Source organism: Falco punctatus (assembly GCF_963210335.1).
Source record: "Falco punctatus genome assembly, chromosome: 17".
NCBI classification, from domain to species: Eukaryota; Metazoa; Chordata; class Aves; order Falconiformes; family Falconidae; genus Falco; species Falco punctatus.
In genome coordinates this window covers 4,237,519-4,253,708 of record NC_137597.1, presented here as the reverse complement: position 1 = coordinate 4,253,708, position 16,190 = coordinate 4,237,519, and the positions used below count along the sequence as shown (strand labels likewise).

General features: G+C 43.1%; 2 protein-coding genes across 20 annotated transcripts in view; one reads left to right on the top strand and one right to left on the bottom strand.

Annotated features, from left to right (window-relative positions):
• NFYA (nuclear transcription factor Y subunit alpha) overlaps positions 1-12,304 on the bottom strand; it is a 16,395-nt gene extending 4,091 nt beyond the window's left edge. The window contains exons 1-9 of one of the 15 annotated variants that reach the window (XM_080367319.1): positions 12,091-12,304; positions 8,922-9,043; positions 7,152-7,238; positions 4,679-4,825; positions 3,264-3,395; positions 2,494-2,599; positions 1,785-1,951; positions 826-999; positions 342-443 (exon numbers count right to left, since the gene is read on the bottom strand). In XM_080367319.1, coding sequence (XP_080223445.1) covers positions 342-443; positions 826-999; positions 1,785-1,951; positions 2,494-2,599; positions 3,264-3,395; positions 4,679-4,825; positions 7,152-7,238; positions 8,922-8,996 — 990 coding nt within the window. In that variant the 5' untranslated portion in view covers positions 8,997-9,043; positions 12,091-12,304. Of the gene's footprint in view, positions 1-341; positions 444-825; positions 1,000-1,784; positions 1,952-2,493; positions 2,600-3,263; positions 3,396-4,678; positions 4,826-7,151; positions 7,239-8,921; positions 9,044-11,130; positions 11,268-12,090 lie in introns of those variants that run through there. The other 14 variants (XM_080367330.1, XM_080367331.1, XM_080367328.1 and 11 more) reach the window with 14 other exon arrangements.
• Positions 11,302-16,190, top strand: OARD1 (O-acyl-ADP-ribose deacylase 1). 5 transcript variants are annotated; one of them, XM_080367339.1, is made up of 6 exons: positions 12,405-12,456; positions 12,968-13,035; positions 13,549-13,693; positions 13,843-13,901; positions 14,288-14,400; positions 14,704-16,190. In XM_080367339.1, the coding sequence occupies exons 1-6, from the start codon at positions 12,423-12,425 to the stop codon at positions 14,804-14,806; spliced, it is 522 nt and encodes a 173-aa protein (XP_080223465.1). In that variant the 5' UTR covers positions 12,405-12,422; the 3' UTR covers positions 14,807-16,190. The 5 variants fall into 5 exon arrangements, 3 of the variants coding, with proteins under 3 accessions (XP_080223465.1, XP_080223464.1, XP_080223466.1); XM_080367338.1 differs by lacking the exon at positions 12,405-12,456 and adding an exon at positions 12,507-12,648; XR_013924107.1 differs by lacking the exons at positions 12,405-12,456; positions 14,704-16,190 and adding an exon at positions 11,302-11,858 and having other exon boundaries at positions 13,549-13,753; positions 14,288-14,368.

Genomic DNA, 16,190 nt, shown 5'->3' with positions numbered 1-16,190 from the left:
GTATCTACTTTTAATTCATGTCCTAAAAAAATACTTCTGGTATGCAACCAGAAAGGCTGCAAAGACTGTATTTCTTAGGACAAATAAATACAAGCATTCTTTGTAAAACAATGTGAATACACTTCTATCAATATCACTATAATTACTCAAGGCAAATAGACACTTGCTTTCTACAAGAAGAGAGACAGAAGTTTTCTTTACAATGCCTGAAACAAATTCAAAGGAAGAAAATGACAAAGGTCAGCAGCCTAGCTCAAAAAGGAACAAATAAACCGGTACAAAGACACCTCTGAAGAACTGGAAGTGGCAGCTGTCCAAAGAACAGACAAAATTCTACTTACCTGCATATGAGGACTGTCTTTTTCCTTTGGTGAGAAGAAACGTCCACCTTCTCCCCGCTTCCTGGCCATGGCATGGCGATGCCGAGATTCATGCAAATATTTCTGCAACAATACGAAGGAAGTAATGAGAGACCAGCTTACTATTTCTAGTTCAGTATTTTCAGTAAGGCAAATTCCTGACCACTAGAAAAGCCTACCCAGTCCCTGTCCTTCCCTGAAGATAAATTGTTTACAGTAAATGCTCATTTGCAACACAGCTACACAGCTGTTCAACAATTAAGAGCACACAAAGGAAGCAGGACTGCCACTAAGGGGCTTAAAAAAAATAATTCTGATGGGGCTTATGAACAACAATGATGACAACAAAAATAAATTAAAAAAACCTGAAGAACACTAGGATTCTAGTCCTCATTTTCCAGCACAAGTGGTTTTTCTGTGCCTTTCTCATAAAGCAACCCAGTATTAATCAGAGTTATTTTCTCACCCTTCTCTCTTTGGGAATTTTTCCCTCTGCTTCAAGCTTAGCACGTGCCTGCCTCCTCTTAAGGATCCGGTGATACTGCTTGGCGTTTACATAGAGGGGCTCTTCTTCCAGCATCTCTGCTCCAGGCAAAGGTATTCTCTGGATAGCCGGTACTGATCCAGCTCCAGGTACCATCTGTACAGAGAATACGTTTTTAGTACTTGTAGCTCAAAACACAAAGTGAATGGAAAAAAGTAATTAAGAAAAAAAAAAAGTTAAAATGGAAATTGTTTGGGTTTTTTTAGATAATGCACCCACTTAAATTAAAAGGAGTAATAAAGTTCTCAAACTGCAGAACAAATTTAAACAAATCAATTACTTATCAGTCGTGCTTGGGTTTTTTCCCCGATAATGGTAAAATTTCAATACAACATACGGTTCTACAACCATGTTACTGCTTCTTGTAAAATTAAGCATACAGGACATGCCCATTGCTTCCCTTTCTTTTTTGTTATCACTTATTTAATTTATATGATAATTTCAGAGCATTTCTTAAGCAAATATTACTTGTAGAGCTGCTGACATCTAGTGGGGACGAACAATGAAATACAAGTTAAAAGGCCTCACTACAAAGAAATCAGAATCGGCAGAAAAAGGCCTCTTATGAATCACAGAAACAAATACTAAGGGATCCTCAAGAAAAGCAACAGTTAATTCAATCTTTTTAAACCTCTGCTTATCAGTTAACAGCTTATTTTGAATTTCAGTTTCTAGATTTTTGAACTCAGTCTGCTGTGGTAGCAAGTACAGAATATATAGATCACAATAGGACACAGGCCATTAAAACTGAAAACTTACTGCGTTTAAACTAATGGTCAGTCTTCCCAGTAGCTACCATATTAAGGTGACATGAATCTCAGAACAGTCTGCGTACAGACATCTTAAACCTCAATCTTTAGAAATATCAATTAAACACATACCATAACCATTCCACCTGAATTGACAACGTTTCCAGCAACTGGCAGCGTCACTGTGACAGTCCCTTGTCCACTACTGGTTGTATTCGTGTTGGCTCCTGTTTGGACAATTTGTGCTCCAGCCAAACTGGCTGCTGGAATGGTGATCATGCCTGTAACAGGGACTGTAACTTTAAGAAAATAAAACACAAAAGAACACACACACACACAAAAAAACAAAACCAAAAAAAAACCAAACAAAAACAAACCAAAAACACGCACACAAAAAGAAGGGAACACCATTAGTCCCACTTCTGTTTTTTATTCATTCATCCTTCCATAACAGGCAAAAAGATTCAGAAAAGCATTGCAAGTTATTAACTCCACCACCTGGTCCTCATACTTCCTATTTTTTGCATTTGTATCTGCACAGTAAACCTAGTGTCAGATAAGAGATCACATACTCTCAGGTGTAAAAGCAAACTTAAGCGTTTCTATTCTAACACCCCTTGCCAAAGAAAAGAGCCATTTTTTAGTTTTCTGGGGCATGAACTGCAGACCAAATTCCTGTATAATAACATAAACATCTCTTCTTCCATTCACTATGCCAACAACTTGTATCACAGCACTCACAGCAGTACTAGCATTGCAACTCAATGTTTGACAATAATTACAAGATACAATACTATCAAAGATATTGAGAAGTTTTGACTCTTCACGCCAAAGCTCATACCTTGTTGGAGAATGGTTCCATCAGCATTAACTGGCTGATAGACTATGGTCTGGCCTTCAGCTGCTTGTGCCACTTGTTGTCCTTGAACTGCTATTTGTTGTTGGGTCTAAAAAAAAAAAAAAAAAAAAAAAAGAACACAGTAACTTTACAAATTGCTTATTTTTCGAAGTTTACAATTCCTGAATTAACACATGGCGCTTAAAGTGTTTCAGGCATCTATTTCTTTTGCTTTATTACCAGCATCAAGAAATAGGATGGAGCACAAACCAACTGTCGACAAGATACCTAAAGCACATAGAACATACTTTTTCTAACAGTGTAGTATTTAATACTGAAAGAAACAAGTTCTAGCTTTCCTGTCTCACTATGAACATGTTAAAGGAACAACTATTCTGCTTAGAAATTTGATTTTGGTCCTAAACAAAAACATCAGCAGAAAACCCAGGTATGACTAGACTACATCACAAAATGGCGCAAGTATGAAATTAGCAATACTTCATGTTTTCAACTTTCAACAAATAGACAAAAACAACCATGAACCAATAAAATACAGAAACACAATGGATAAAAAACATGCAATCTATTTATTCTGCCCCAGAGTTACGTACAAAAACACTACAAAACCGTGAAATTTATTCTCAAGTTCTCCTCAATATTAATAATTCCTCTTTTTTTTTTTTTTCTCCCCCTTTTTTACTTAACCGCATCTTAAGTCATTTGTTTCTCTTCCTGTTCCTCTCAAGAAAACCCTTTCATGCTGGTGCAGTTACCTGTGTCTGGCCAGCAGTAACTGCAGTCTGTGGCTGCTGTATAATGATCTGCTGGGTCTGGCCCTGCTGCCCCTGTACCTGCACAGCCTGCCCACCTTGAATCTGAATCTGACCTGGCTGGACCAACTGAATCTGTGGAAGAAAGAGTCAGAAAGGAACATTAACTATGCCTCTTATTTCTCCCTCCTTGGCCTCAGCATTACCAAATCATCTCTGAGGATGATTTACTGTTGCAAAGAAAAAGAAAGCACTGATTCTTCTCTTTTTCCATTTTAAAATGAAGATTTTAATCTTTTCCTCCCTGTGACACAGCAGTCACAACCATACAGAATAAACATAACATGCTGGTGTCATTATGCCCTAACAGTTCTCCACTGCTTACACAATAAAATGGTCAGAAGAAATAAATTTCTCACATCAAACTAAAATAGTAATACTCAGGTGAAAGAAAAATAAAAGAGGACTAAGATTTAAGATATCTGTAGAGTGTTAATTATCCAGCATACAGAGGTACTCCTGGATATACAAAAGTTGTCTTCAGCTTCGCAGAGAAGTCTTTCCACCAATATGGAACATTTGTTAGATTAAAAAAAGAGGAACTGGAATATGGTTTGAAGCTTGGGCTTAAAAACCCAGTTACGGATTTTCCTCCAACAACCAGACTTTAAAGGACCTAACACAAAATATACTGGTTTTCTATGAAATAAATTTTAAAAAAAAACCACTAAATAAACCTCTCAAAACACTGAAACATCACATGCCTTCCTGGACTGTGCTCAATCTGACCCCTAAATCCCATTCTCAAATCACTACAACACTTCCATTATGCCACTGTTACAGTTTTTCCCTGTGCTTTTGAGGAACACACTTTGAGCACCTGTTTAAATTTTAAAACTGTCTTTTAGACAAATATTTCAAAATAATTGCTTCTAACAGAATCCATCTTCTATACCTTCTACAGTATTACCTTCTGTGCAATGGACATGTTTAAATTCACCTTCACCCATCACATATTAGATGAACTCAAGCACAAGAGTTATTTTCAAGAAGCTTTCTTAAATAAATAAAATCCTCTTTCTGAGCCATAAATTGAGTAGGCACCAGATAACCAACTATACTGCAAGGGCCAGTTAAAATAAAAAATAAACAAACACAAAACCCCAAACCAACTCCAGCTGTATTTTAATGGACTTAATTTAAAAGGTTTGCCCCATCCCATAAAATACAAAAATCAGATACACAAACAAATTTCACTGCGAATTTCACGCAGCTCACTGCCAGATCCATTGCTGGAGAATGACCATCTCTGGCCAGTTTATTTTAAGAACACTGAGGCAAATGCACTATCTGACAAGGCGAAAACATCACAGTTCATTCTCTGCAATTTATCTTAAATAAAATGAGGGTTATCTCACCTGCTGCAATCCCTGTGTTCCAGAAACCGGGACTTGCATGATTGTCTGGCCCTGACCCCCAGGCACAGCCTGCACCATGATCGGCTGGCCAGTTGATGTGATCAGTTGACCTCCGCTTACTTGTACCATTAGTGGTTGACCCTGCACCTAGGAAATGGGAGAAAAAAACAAAAAGAACAATGAAAAAGTCTGGTGACATGAAGCCAGAAAGTGAAGTGGCTACCACATGAGGCTAAGGGCTTACCTATTTTAACGCAGTGACCAGAGAAACTGAGCAACAGTCACTAACCTGGGTTCATAATCAACATCAAATACCTTTAGTTTCTAAAACTTTCCATTATTAGCTACTGCACTTAGTAAAGGATCTTTTTCTGTTGCAGTCCAACCAAAATTTTCACGGATAATTGCAGCAGAGCATGAAAAGCATGGCTAAATTTTCCAGACATAGTAACTACCTTTATGCACAGCCCAAGAGCAAAGTGTAATAAGAGAAACTTCATTATCCACACAATTATACCTAATTTTTAACTGATGTTCCTAATGAGAAAGCTCTAAATAAGCTAATTCTGACTAAGAGATTCTGAGGTAGCTTCAACTCTCTCCAATTAAATGCTTTGAACATTTCCATTTCCTAACTGGTATGTAGCATGTGACGTTCTTAGAGAACCTTTTCACGGTTAAGTGGCACTATGAATGTAACAACACAAAATGTAGTTCAGTAAGGAAGAGCGAAATAGAATGAGCAGCAGCTCCCTCGTGGCCCAACAAGGCTTACAGCAGACTTATAAATTTGGCGTAAGAGTCTCGGTGCTCTTGAATCAGGTATGTCTCTGTCACTAGGAAAAAGGCCAATGAAAAGAAAATCAAGGGGGAAACCTCTCTGTTTAAACACTCTTACCCACTAAGCCCCCAAACTCCCCAAAATATATTTTTCAAAATACCATAATACCTCCATGGCTTAAATGTGAAATGAGTCTGATGAACTAGGTCATCACTTTACCACGCTCTAAGTTAGTTAGAAACAAGAGCAACACGTGATAAAAAAAATCACCGACTTCTTGGGGTTTTTTACTTCTACATTTCAAGACTACGCGCTAGCAAACGCTGACTCTTCAAGAACTGTAGAATACCAGGCTAAATATCAGTACAGATTTTCAGCACGTACTGAACTACCTACAAAAACCTTCACTTTGCATAGTTCAAATTATAAGTTAGTGAATTATATGCTAACACATCCACAGAAACAACCACAGCTGCACCTCAGTGATCAACGCCCTGCATAGAATGTTATGACTCTACAGGTCACCCAACATCCTTGCAACACTGTGCTGTTCCTCAGCCTTGTAACTATCAAGTACAAAACCCTAACAAAAATGAGTAGTACTTGTTTTGTATTACCACAGGGAGAGAGAGAGAGGGGTAAGCATGCTCATGTCAGCCACAGAGAAGCACAGTCAGCAGTACAATACCCAATTAGCAGAAAGAAAAATGATACATTCCAGGATTCTTGTTAATGCACTAGAACAAGCCAAAAAAAAAAGGGGGGGGGGGGGGGGGGGGGGCGGGGGATGGGGGACACACACGCATATAATGATGACCAGGAGGCCACAGTGACCCAAGCAATTCAAGTCAGCCAGCTTTTCATATTTTAACTCTGAACATAAAAAATGCTGTGTTCAACTTGACACCTGGGCAAGACCATCCCAGCCTTTTGGAACTCTCCTCCTCCGAAGACTTAAAAAACAAAGAAAACTAAAATACTGAGTGAAAAATGCACAACTAAACTGCTGCAGCTATCCAGGATTTATTGACTCCTTTAAAAGCCTCCTATGTGAGCTAATGAAATTAAGTTTGCAAGACAGAAAATACTTCACATTGAAACAAATCAGCAGTTGAAGTAAGCTTGCATTTCTTTCCAGTTTGTGATGCATTTACTGTTAGAATACATACTTCTCCTGGGTTTCCCTGTGTTGTTCACATGTAAATAAGAGGCCAATATTGCCCTCTGGCGCCCCTTTTAATCACAGATGAAAAAGTTTCACTCTTCAAGCTCATGGGTCATCCACCACCTTTCTGTCTTTCATGTAGTGAAGACACAGAACTACTCGCAGGATATAAGAAGTCTAATCTCCTTGAAACTAGAAGAAATCTCTGGATTGTATCGCTTGACTGTCACTTCCTCGTCTTGGTGTTTTTTTCCTTTTAAATCCCATTCCAACCTCTATTCACTTTCAGAATTACAGCAGCATGAATTCATGAATGCATCAGGGTGTCTGCCATGCAGCTGAGTTCCAATGAAAAGCTATAATCCCCAGCACTTCACTGGAAACCCGACCGCTAGCGTAAAGCACAGCTACTACTGCTAACAAATTTTCCTGTTCCTATTTCAAACCCTGGAAAAAACACAGCATTAGATATGTGGCGATGGTGAGAGTCATGCAGTGCTCACAAACACAATTAGAGAGATCACCACTACCTGGAGGGTCTGGACTTGCTGGCCTGAGGCGGATGCCACCTGGGCCTCAGTCTGCAGCTGGACAGCAGTGACACCACCCTGCTGCTGGGAATAGGAACAGGAATAGCTTGAAACATGGAAATGCACAGCTCTGACAAGAGACGACGACACTTTGCTGGAAGAGGGTGAATTGAAATTTCATACACACTGCTCTTGGAACGTAAGGCATGTGAATACGTTTATCAAACCTGATAATGGAATACCAACAAAACTGCATGTGATACTGACAGGCTGCAATATCCTGAACAAAAATCGCTTACAAAGCACATGAAAGATTATTTCCTAGAATTTAAAATCTCATCTTCAGTGGTTTTGGGCTGCTATCTTTCTGCTTAACATTTCCTTTCACTGCCCAGGTTTCTTACTGTGAAGAGGTTCCAGATTTTTGTCAGACTTACTAATTACAATAAAGGCTATAAATTCCTTTCTGCACAGAACAGCAGCACAGATGACTACAGTCTAAGCTTCATCTATGTCACCCCTGCATCAATGTCTTCCCACCACTGACCTTGAAGGACAATCTTGAGAGGTTGCAAGAGCAGTTAAATCTAGAAGCCTTTTCTATCTTTAGCCTCTTTAGTAAGAGTCCAAAAATAATCTGTGTTAGCATTTGGGAGATGAAGGACATCTCTCTACTAAAAGCTGTACTACAACAAGCCTGTTTAAAAAAATATTTTACAAAAACATGTCATGTCAAATACATCAAGGCTTTAAGAGTGTGTATTAAAAAGGAAGCCAGTATGTTTTTACCTCCCTTTTACCTACAAAGTGTCAATAAAACCAAACGTTATCTTTGGTTATCTGCTAGAAGCAGCTATTTTTGATAATTCTTAATATGGAATTTTTAAACCTCAAGAACAATCTTGTTCTGACTGAAAAAGTCAACTTTAGCTAAGTTCAATGGAAGAAGCTGGTCCCCACTATCAAACACTCAAACAGGCTGATGACAAACCAAAGTATCTCTCACTGAAAATATAATCCAGTGGCTCGTTCATTTGCATGACAAAACTAAGAAACTCCTCTTGCCTTGAACTAGAACAAACATAAGATGCAACAAAAACTCAGCAGCAGCACAGCTCATCTGAAAATGCATTACTGTATCTGAATGTGTAAAGCTTAACAACAGAAAAATCTGTAAGCCCTTAAAAAAATGCAGCCCTATGCATCTGCATATTATAACATGAAGTAGAAACTTTCTGGAATGGATCAATTCATTCAAGGCTACACGTTTTGTTGCAAATCCTGTACTGTGTGTTTGTTTTGATGTCCCTGTATTTCTAAAACAAATTATCTCAGTAAATATTTCTTCTGAGAAAGCCGGAGAAAGCCTCTATGGGCTTGAACAAAACCTATTTCAATTTGGGGAAGGAATCTACGTTGTTTCTTGTGGACAACTGACTATTTCTATTAATAGTCTGTTTCCTCCATTTTCAGAGAGCATTTTTTACCTTACTCATCTCACTACCAGTTTGCAAACTCCCTACTACACTGAAATTCGGTAACTTGTAGATCTGCATTTTTATTCATATTATAAAAAGTGTTTTTTTTAAAAAAACGTATTTACTCTGACTTCCAAGTAAAGTCAGATCACTGATCTGGTGACAAAAGTCAGGTAAACACATACCCAGACAGTATCATGAAGCATCTTGCTGGTTCCATGAAACAAGTACAGAAAGATTTGTAACTTGGCACTGGCAATGCAAGCTCACCCGTTATCACTTCCCATACCTGCTGCTGAATCTGTCCAGCCTGCACAACGATCTGCTCTGTGGAACTGTTACTATTCGCTGTGTACTGCTCCATAGTGCTTCAGTTCCAACACGGTAAAAGGCACACCTCGGTCTGTGTATCTGGCAAGGCAAGTTAAAAAGGCACATGATTATAGTCCGAAGGTTTGAAATTTGTATTATCTTACAGTAGCTGAAAAGCAAACCATCTGCTGACATTGAGGACAGAGTCACAGAGTAAGAGCCAGTTTAATCAAGGACATACCTCTTTCATAATGTTGAGTAACAAAACTAGAATTGTAATTTCAAGAACACCTAACGTGACTGAGAAACAAAAAGTATCTCAACCTCAATTCTGTCATTATCTTCAGTGAATCAAACAGTAGCCGTGAGCCTGTCTCTCTTGCTATTTTACGCCTGGAGTTTGCATAGTCTGGGCTACAGACAGTTGCCTACACCACGTATTGGTGGAGGAGAGGGGTGTTATTGCTAAAAAACCTTGACAAAATACAAAGTTTAGGTGTAAAACCAAACTATATTTCAAGAATTCAACAAGGCTAAATGAAACTCTCTCTCCTTCCCCAACTACACAGCACCCCCTCCTCATAGCTCTTTCTCCTCTTACTTTCATATATTTTGAAAATAGCCAGCAGACTTCTTGCTGCCTCCACCCTTTAACTGCCTCTCATTCCTTGGACCCTTGCCTACACATACGAAGAACACACTGTTGAAATAAAGTACTCGGTTCCATTACCTCCTTTCTCCCTCACATTTCTCCTCAGTTGATCAACAAGGGAAGAACTCTTACTATTACTTTGAATGAAGTATTTAATTTACGCTATAATTGAACAAATACCTACTACGTTAGTGCAAAAGCAGCCTGTAACTTTAATAAAAGAAGTCTGAAGCAACAGAAAAACAGGATCCTTCAGTTTTCAAAGAAACGCACAAAACATTTCGTCAAAAGTTTAACTGTAACAGTTGCTGTAGTTACTACTGTAATGACACCTCTCACACTTCCTGCTCTTTAAAACATTATTTGTACTTCAGTGTCTGGCATTTATCCTAAGAACACTTCAGTTTTTCAACTTACTCCTCAATGTGGCCTAAAAAGACATACAATCATTTCACATTTTGTTACTTTCTTGCTTGTTAATGCTAAATGTCACTTACCTGCAAAACCACCCAATTAACCACTATGTATCACAACAGACCAGAAGCATGTTCATTACAGGGGACATAATACTCAGCCGCAATAATGTAAGAATTTTGTCTGTCCCTATCAGATCTTTTGTTCAGAATAAGGACCTACGTAGTGATGCTAACCCTGGAGATCACAAAGATAATCTCAAAAGGCACTACACCTTACTGCATTTTTAACTCTATCCTTGGCTCACTTAGGAACAGTTTTTCACAGCCTGACAGACTAAAAGAAGATAAACATTCTTTCTGAAGATGATGCTGCCTACCAAGGTTCCCATTTCGATTTTGCACCGTATGGTTTCTGCCCCAAATGCCTGGGGACCTGTCAGAAAACAGCTCCCGCATTTCACTCTTCAGGGAAGTTATTTCAATAGCAAGCACAGGATGCCAGTAAACCAGCTGCCAGAAGTTCTCCAGCTTCCTTAACGCCACAACCAATAATCAAGCACAGGCGTACCTCTACTAGGGAATGCTTCTTCACAGACCCCCACATCAGGCCCCTGTCTTGTTTATTTAAACTATTAACAGCATTGTAATCTTAACAATCTGCACCAGCTGTGGCTAGCCAAAGTTAGAAAAATTTACACCGGCCTGATCGTGGCCCTCCAAGGGATTATTTCATTCCCTTCATTAAAACACAGCGCACTGGCGTTACTGTACCAAAGTTAAATTTTAAAGGCTGGTGATCTGCTTCGATGGCATGCTCCTCCCATAGCTGATCTCACCAGCCAGCTCCGCCTCACTAGGCCCGTCTGCGCTGAAAATGACTTCATGTTCTAGTTCTGTCAGCATATATTCATATACGTACACACACACATATATATGAGGCTATAGAAGCTATATCGAAAACCGTTCCCTCAGCAGATGAGCTGTGCTGAGAACAACGTAGCGTGACAAACCGTGCTAGGACTTGAGCTAGCTCAAAAGCGTCATTATTAAATGTGTTGCATCCTGAAGCAACGTTAGTAAATGGGCAGAAGTTTCTAGGGCAGACCCTGTCCACCTACCCGTGCGATCGCTGTCCTCTAAGGACACCAGCAGAGGACAGACACGCAGACGAAGCCAAAGACAGGATTTAACTAAAGAGCAGCACGGGCAGGCCACGCTCTTATCTCCCACTGCTGAGCAGAGTAAAACATCTGGTTCCCAGATTTTGTTTTCCAACCTCCTTAAAACACATGCATGTCAGGGAGTTCACCCAGGGACGCTTTTATTTTGTTGCTGCAAGCCAGCCTCAAAGCTGGTCATTTTCTCGGCGGGCTGAGCAGGTGGAGCCCTGCCGGGACGGAGGGGAGGGCCTGGCAGCCCCCCGCCCCGCAAAGGGCACTTTGTCCTGGCGGAGCAGCACGTGGCCGGCGACATTCGGCGCCCAGGTGCGCTGAGAGGAGGCGGGAGCGCCCCCCGCACCCCCGGGTGAGGGGAAGGGGGGGCAGCGGCCTGCCCCACCTCCCGCTGGCAAGGCGGGGGGGGGGGGAAGGAGGAGGAGGAGGAGCAGCCCGGGCTGCCCGCGGCCCATCTGTCAGCTGGGCCGGCGGGGAGCCTCACCCGCTCCGCTCCCCCCGCCCGGCCGGTGGAGGGCGGGGCCCTGCCGGCTCCCGTCCCAGCGGCCCCGCACGGGAGGCCTGTCCCCGCCGCGGAGGCCGGGCCCGCCGCGCGCCTCCCCTCCGCGGCCCAGGCCGCGCCCGCGCCTTCTCCTCCATCGCAGCCGCCCTCGGCCCCGCGCCAGCACCTCCCGGTACACCCCACCCGCCCCGGGCCCTCTCCTCCCGCGGTGCGGAGCCCCCGAGCCCTCTCCCCCCGGCCAGCCCCCCGCCCCCGGAGCGGCCGGGCCCCGTCCCCTCGCCTCCCCCAGTGCCCGGCCGGCCGGCCCCGGCCCTGCGAGCGGCCTCCTGACTGGTCACTCGGCCCCGCCAATCCCGGCGCTGGGGCCGGCGCTCGGGGGCTCCATATTGGCTGCTCGCACTCACCGTGCCTCGCTCCCCCGGTTCGGGTCCCGCGCTGATTGGCTCCGCTACCGGTCCCCGAAACCCAATCAGCGCCTCCACTCAGCCGCCGCGCAAAATGGCGCCCAACCCCGAACAAAGGCGAGGGAGGGGGCGGGCACGGGCGGCGCAGGCGCACGGCGGCGCCCGCCCCGGATGGCTCCGCCTCCCTCGCCGCGGCCCTCAGCGTCAGGCCCCGCCTACCTGCGGTTACTGCGCCTGCGCTTGGGGCCGGCGCCGCCAGCAACGCGCATGTGCAGGATGTGACCCCGCCCCTTTCTCTTCCTAATTCAGGCTCCGCCCCCCTCGTCCTACGCATGCGCCGGGGGGCTGGCCTGCGGAATGTTCTGGGCGAGTATCATAGAGAGGCCGTTCCTCCCGCCTGCCTAGAGAGGCGAGCCAGGGCGGCCATTTTGCCGTGACGAGGGGGCCGCGGTGGCAGACCGGAGCGGGGCGTGGGTTGGCTGATGTGGGGAACGCTGGGGAGGTTCTTCGTGGCGCAAGGCCAGGCCCAGCGGATAGTTCTTCGCACCGCGCCCGCGGGTGTGGCCGGCTGAGGGGGTTTCCTGAAGGGGCAGGGGTGATTTGGAGAAGGATGGAGGGCCTGTGGGTGCCGGTTGTGTGGTGACCCTGCTCTGGGGCCTCCTTGTGCCTGGCGGGCTGGAGCTGTGGGGCTGCAGTGGGAAAGCTTGCACCATGCTGTTCAGGCGTATGGGCCCCCTCCTGTGCTGTTTTCGAGGGATGTCTTGGTCATCCCAGCGGTCCCACAGAAAAAGCAGGTTTAGCTGTGCACCATGTGCCACGCCAGCTTCTTGCCTAGTTTGGGGTTCCTAATAACTCTGTTTTTCTCTCATCTTTCCAGCTGCAGGAGCCTTCACCATAGCCCACGTTACCATGGCCACCCACTTGTCCAAGGATCACGAGGAGAGAGTGCGTAGAAAATGCGTTATGTGGGTTACCGCTGTGATGCATGTCTCTGTAAAGAGGCCTAATTACCTGACAGTTGGCCGTATACCATGTAGCTTTTTGGAGGAAAGTAGGTGATACCGCTAAGTTCTTGTGCTTTTGTGCTTATGTCAGTGATGGAGATGCTGCACAACAGCACAGAGCTTACCTGCTTAACTAAATGAGGACATGCAGCACTGACACGCTCTAGTATGCTGAAGGTGTGCACTAATCCAGTTGTACTCTATGACAACATTTTCCTTTTTAAGCATTGATTTTGTAAAAGTAACTACTGAGCTGCCGTGGGATACTCATAACTGATCTTGTAGGAAAGATTGTTAGCTGTATATTGGGTTGGTAATTCATGCCAACTCGTGCAGTTGTGAGCTGAATCTTAATGCTTTACACTTCAGCGTACGGGCTTGTCAGATTCCCTGTTCTTTGAGTCTGCACGCTTAGCTCGGTTTTACTTACCCTTCTGTTTGTGTTGCTTTCCAGATCAAGTGTGTTAAGGGGGACCTTTTCTCATGCCCCCAGACGGACGCATTGGCTCATTGCATCAGTGAGGACTGTCGCATGGGTGCAGGCATAGCTGTTCTTTTTAAGAAAAAGTTTGGAGGCGTACAAGAGCTGTTGGATCAACGTGAGTGATACACGTGGGGTGGACATGCAGGAGCTGAAGGGAAAACCTTGATTTCCAGCAGTAAGGGTATTCCAAGCTACTTGGGGTGCAGGGGGCATTATGCAGTGGAGTGTAGCTGTTCTAAAAATACCTTAATTTCTTCACTTCAGAAAAGAAGACTGGGGAGGTGGCAGTTCTCCGAAGAGACGACCGATACATTTACTACCTGGTAAGAGTGGGACATCACTCAGGCACTTCCTTGTAGCTAAACTATATTAGATAGGATGAAGGGGGGTTTAATAGCCCTGGTTTTTCAGGGTATGTCCTTCTAAATAAGGGATGTGAGATGTATTACTCCAATATTGCTAGTTGAGGAGAAGCCAAGCTGTCTTGGGTATATATGTTTAAACTTTAAATGGGAAGAACTATGTGCTAAATTACACTATTTTAAGCTGTGAAACATACTTCTTTCCCCAAGGCGTCTTGTCTTCATGGTGGCAAGCCTGGGTGTGGAGTTTCAGAGCAGAGTGGAATATGTTTTTTAAAAAAGAATGTGGTTTGCAGTGATCATGCTGGAGGCACAGCTGACCTTTTACATGTAACATGTATACTTAGATCACGAAGAAGAAAGTTTCTCACAAACCAACATATGAGACTATGCGAAAGAGTTTAGAAGCCATGAAAGCTCACTGTCTGAACAATGGAGTTACTGACATTTCCATGCCTAGGTAAGAAAACTAGTTACTGCAATGTAAATACTGAGAGATGATCCCCTGCTGTGAAATAAGAGTTCCAAACATCCACTTCTGTTCAACTCTTCTGTTCAATTGTGCAAATGAAATTTACATTTCCCAATGCGTTTAAATGATAGCAAAACACAGGCTTGGTTGTTTCCTTATTTTAACTGCATTACGTTGGTTTATGGTGAGCTGAGTTAGTGCTACATAAAATTGTAGCTGCTTCAAGGGCTGGTTGTTCATAGCATGCTCCAAAAGAGGCCATTACAGTTGTTTTGATGTCTTATTTTCCAGGATTGGATGTGGACTTGACCGCCTGGAATGGGATAAAGTTTCAGCAATACTTGGGGAAGTGTTTGAAGACACAGATATAAAGATCACAGTTTACACGCTGTGAGCGAAAGAGTTTAAAGAGAGCTCCATTTCCCTTTCTTTCAGGAGTGGAAACCTGTTAAAATGATTAGGGGGGAAACTGCATGCTGAGCACATTCTTTGTCTGAGCATAGCTCACTCTCGTATCGTCACTGGCAGTGGCTTTTATCAACAACAAAAAAGCTCCAGAGCAGCTAATTTGGGAGGTGGTGCTCAGGGAGGCTGCAAAGAGGGCAGGCAGTTGGTGGTGTGCTAACCCTACAGCAGTTCCCAGTCTACCCCCACAAGCCACCAGATGTCACTGGTCCTCCACGGAGCACCTGCCTGTGCTGGAGCTTCTACTTAGAGCTGACAGTTCCTGTGCAGAGTGAAATTGGAGCTGTCTGTTGCTTAGGTATTTGTTGGTTTGTAGTTATGGTTGATAATGATGAGCTGTGGAGCCCTGTCACTTTTTTTTTTAAGTTTTGGAATGTTTATATCTGGCATACAGTTCACAGGATAATTGTTACAGGATTAAAAACTTAATTTCTACCTTCTGGCCATAAATACAATTTTCTGTTAGGAGATTGTACTCACTTAAGAATTAGGCTGTCAACATTAAATAAATTGCTCTTCAGTAATCTGCTGTCGGATCAGAGCACAGTCCTTTTGGAAAACATACCGATGTCTGTCTGTGTTGCGGCTGTGTTCTAGAGGGGAAGCCACATTTTGAAGGCAAACACTCCAAAAAACCACCTTTTGGGTGCATTTTCTACTGTGTAATTGCTGTGGTTTTCAGAACTCAGTTTTCTGAGAATCCGCATGTTTGAATCCACACTGTGAAAAGTCTTAGCATGGAGTTTAAGGTTGATTTTTTCCTATTTCTTTTTTAACTGCATTTGTAGTTCAGCTGTTATACATAGGTTGCTGTTTGATGTCACCAACAGCAGAAGCAAATCAGTAATATGGTTTATCAGATCGTTGGTAAATACTTGATTTTGGGAAGTTTGGTTCTGGTACCAAAGAAGTACAGTGTACTCTGCATTTCCTTTATGTTTGGTTTTTCCCACCCTCCCAAAGTAACAGATCTTTTGGACTTCGCATACTGGATGGCCAGAAGAATGCCAGATATACTGAATAAACCTAAAAGATGGGACATAACAGTTGAGAAATTTGTAGTATACCATAGGGTTCCTAATTGGTTTTCACTATTAATTGAATGGTAGAGTGTTTTCTGTTCTTAGCATTGTGGTTAGTCTGTATTGTGTGGTTTCTTTGCCGATGCAGCTCTGCGAATCCTGTTTGTGTCTTTAAGAGCTTCATATTATTACTTTCCCTGTTTGTTGATCATCTTTTGTAAACTTGGTTTTGGTGGATAATTACTGTAGCTAAATACGCAACTGGAAAAAAAATAAACTCGGTAAGATACA

Coding starts and splice junctions, on each gene's coding strand:
- OARD1 (XM_080367338.1), top strand. CDS start 12,573: ATGTGGGGAACGCTGGGGAGGTTCTTCGTGGCGCAAGGCCAGGCCCAG. Junction 13,036..13,548: donor CCAAGGATCACGAGGAGAGA/GTGCGTAGAAAA, acceptor GTTGCTTTCCAG/ATCAAGTGTGTTAAGGGGGA. Junction 14,401..14,703: donor ACTGACATTTCCATGCCTAG/GTAAGAAAACTA, acceptor CTTATTTTCCAG/GATTGGATGTGGACTTGACC.